Source organism: Verticillium alfalfae, genomic scaffold (genome assembly GCF_000150825.1).
Source record: "Verticillium alfalfae VaMs.102 supercont1.15 genomic scaffold, whole genome shotgun sequence".
Lineage (NCBI taxonomy): Eukaryota > Fungi > Ascomycota > Sordariomycetes > Glomerellales > Plectosphaerellaceae > Verticillium > Verticillium alfalfae.
Window position 1 is genome coordinate 468071 of NW_003315024.1, and position 3433 is coordinate 471503.

The 3433-nt window shown below is 61.5% G+C and overlaps 1 protein-coding gene across 1 annotated transcript; it reads left to right on the top strand.

Annotated features, from left to right (window-relative positions):
- Positions 1–189: 189 nt before the first annotated feature.
- On the top strand, positions 190–1591 carry VDBG_09462 (conserved hypothetical protein; the record flags this gene model as incomplete). Its single annotated transcript, XM_003000221.1, has 2 exons — positions 190–192; positions 299–1591. The coding sequence occupies 2 exons, from the start codon at positions 190–192 to the stop codon at positions 1589–1591; spliced, it is 1296 nt and encodes a 431-aa protein (XP_003000267.1).
- Positions 1592–3433: the final 1842 nt, after the last annotated feature.

Below are 3433 nucleotides of genomic sequence, written 5' to 3' on the forward strand. Positions count from 1 at the left end.
TGGCTACGACGAAATTTGCTCACACAGTCATTTGCCGATATGACCCACCCACCGAGAACGGACACGCTCGCGACCCGCCGGCGTCGACACGTCCAAGCCCTTCTATGTCCGCGTCAACAATGCCTACTGGCAGCCGACGCGCATTTTCCGCGTCCAGGACGAGGACGGCGAGCGCGCGTCGGGCCACCGATGGTGCGGCGACGTCTACGGCTTGCGACCGCTTAGCAAGTACGTCTGCGAATTCGTCGACACGCACACCGACCGCGTCATCTTCTCAACGAGCATCCGTACGACCCAGGCGCCGACCAAGGACCAGGAGGGCGTTCCCGCGAGCCCCGCCATCAACGGACAGCAATCCCTACGCCCCGACTCCCCCGCCACGACGCTCAAGAGCACGATCAGCGCGCAGAACGAGCGCCTGTCGGATGAAAAGTCCAAGCTCAAGACGCTGCGCAAGGACTGGAAGAGCAAGGTCAGCGCGCTGAAGAAGGAAAACGAGAAGCTCGACAATTCAATCCAGTCCGGCGGCGGCAACGACGACAAGCTGCGCCAAAAGATCATCCAGCAAGAGACGCAAAAGGCCCAGGCCGAAAAGGAGATTGCCGAGCTCGACGCGCTGCTCAAGGAGTTTGAAAAGGCGCCCGAAGGTCTGCAAGAACGCAAGAAGCAAGCCGAGAAGAGCTGGTCTGCGGAGAAGATCGTCTTCGACAAGGCGTCCAAGGAGCACAAGGACTTCAAGGCCAAGCTTGCGGCACAGATCAAGGCGGCGCAGGACGAGCAGTCGGCCCTCCAGACAAAGCGCAACAAGATGGCGGCCCGCATTGCCAAGGTGGACACGGAGCTCATGCGTATCACGGATGCCAACAACCGCGGCCTCGACGAAGCCGAGCGCCGGCGCCAAGGACGGGCGGCGTGGGAGGCGGAGACGAAGCAGATCGAGACCAACTTCCGGGAAAGCATTGCGACGATGCAGGCCAACAACGCGACCAAGCAGGCTCAGGTTAACAACCTCATGAGCCAGCTCCAGACGTTCCACCAACAGATGAACTACAGCAACAACAGCCTCTCGTTTGACGGCCAGCAACCGCACCAGCATCAGCACCAGCACCAGCACCAGCAGGGCTTTGAGGCGGCGGCCCCGACCAACGCGACGAGCTCGGGCAACTCGTGGAACCCGAACCCGGCGGCGGCCCCCCATTACCCGGCCTCGATGTGGCCAGCAGCAGCGACGACGACAGCCTCCCACTCGACGAGCGGTCCGGGGGCGCAGCCCTCGCTGCTGCCCGCGCCGCTCATGGGCGCGGGTCACTGGCTTCCCTCGCAGGCACCTGTCAAGTCCCGTGGCCGCTCCAGTAGTATGCTCAGCGACGTTTCGGGCTTCACGCAGTCGAGTGCCGGCGACGAAGAGTACCAGTCGTTCCACAACACGCCGGCGCAGGCGGGCGCGGGCGTCGGCTCACGACCGCCGCCGGGGCTCAGCTGGCCGTCGCGTGGTGCCCACTCGGGCTCGGGCAGCAGCGTGCGTAGTGGCACCGGCAGCGGCAGTCGCAGCAGCGGCGGTAGCGTGCGCGACCCGACGAGTCCTGTGTGAGGCTGCGGTCCTGTGAGACCCGTGTTTGGTTGTGGTTGTTTCTTCTGATGCGTGCTGGGGTCTGTGGGCTTCCTTCTCGTCCGCCTGGGCCTGTTCTCCGTGCAAGAGGCCTAGTCGCGTTGGGTGAAGTGTCTGTAGCTTCGGTGAATTGAAAAGTAGTTTGTCTTCGTACAAGGGTGTTCTTTTTCTGCGGTGCTACGACGATGTGATGCGTCCGCTTCTTGACTCGAGCGCTTCTTGACAGGCTGTCCGTGAACACCCAAAGCGCTCTTCGTCGTCAACAGACGGCGGATAAGCCTGCTCGTCGACACAATTTGGACGGCAGACAAAACAGCTCTTTACCCATCTCCACCGTCGTTCGCCCGTCATTGGTGCCCTGGCTTGTCGTATCGCCGCCCGTGGCTTTCGCAGGTTGCCAAGTCCGGGTTCATGCCGACCCTCCCTCGGCTGAGCTGCAGGCGGGCCGCCGGGCTTGTGAGTTCTTGGGGGCCTATTGTTTTTTTTTCCCTGCTTCTCTCTCGAGAGGGGACCAGGGCGTCTCGGCGGCTAGGTATCTTCGCCACTGGTCTGGGGTCGTGCCATACATGCAGGTTGCCCCAACCCTCCTCCCCCTCCTAAGAACGTCGTGCACTGCTTCACGCAATTTGGCCGTCAAGGGCATTTCGTCTGCGTCACACTCAGTGAGGCCTGTACGTGAGGCGGGTTCTTAAGCACTTTGTTCGTACGCCCATTCTGCACCGTGAGGCTCCCGCCGTGCTGCTGCTGCTGCTCTTCGCTTGCTGCCTCTTCTTTGCCCTGCTGGATTCGCCTTGGAGCTCGCCTTGGGGCTGAGACTGCAGCGGGCGAATCGGAGGGCGAAGCTGGGGTTGTGCAGGGATCGCAGGGGAGTCGGGGGCTTGGAGCGGCCCTTGCTTGGTGGGCATGTGATGAGGGGTGGTGGGCGCGTTGTTTGGATCCTGTCCTCGGGGACGGGGGAGGGTCATAAAGTGCTGTGTAGCGCCGTGCATGCCTGGTTCTTTGAAGAAGTTCTTGGTCCCCGGCCTCATGAATCTGTTGCTCCCTTTGCACTCTGTGTTGATGATGACGATGTTCATGGCGATGATTTGGCTGTCGATCTAACGGCGCCGACACCAGGACCGACTTTGCCAAGACATTATCACTGCTGCTTGATCAGGTCCATGGTGGTTTACGTTCGACATGGGCTGGTTTGATCGCAAGAAGGTGGTCAAGGCGAATAAAACCGCCGAGCCGCAAATTCAATATCAGACACAACTACAACCACAGACACAACATCACCAAGTTCCCGCCCTCCCAGCGCCTCCGTCTTACCACAATGCCGTCACAAACCAGCCGTCGCAGCAGTGGGCGCCGCCGTTCGGCTTTCAGCCTGGCTTCGGCCCTGCGCCTGTCGTCGTGAATCAGGTTCAGAACTTCTACGGCCTCGCCGACAACAATAACAGCGAAGCTCGCCCGCCGACGGCTCAGACGCAGCTCGTGGCCCGGCCCAAGCACCGGCATGATCAGCCACTTGATAAACCACAGTCGAAACCTACGCCCAAACCATCCTGCGCCGCCCTGACGGTCCCCGACATGGCCGAGATCGAGGCCGGCTTCCATCCTCACGCCCAGGAGCTCATCCATCAGACCTCGCTCGCTGTAGACCTTTTGACCAACACATTCGCCGCGGTGCTCGCCACAATCGACGAGCCTACGGCGCCAGAAAAGGAAAGCTCGCACAGCAAACCAGCGCCAGGAAGACACGGCCGTCCAATCATCCACCAACCAGCCGAGAAACCGCCCTCCTCGTCCTCCTCGCCGCTGGCAAGATCTACGCCTACGCCA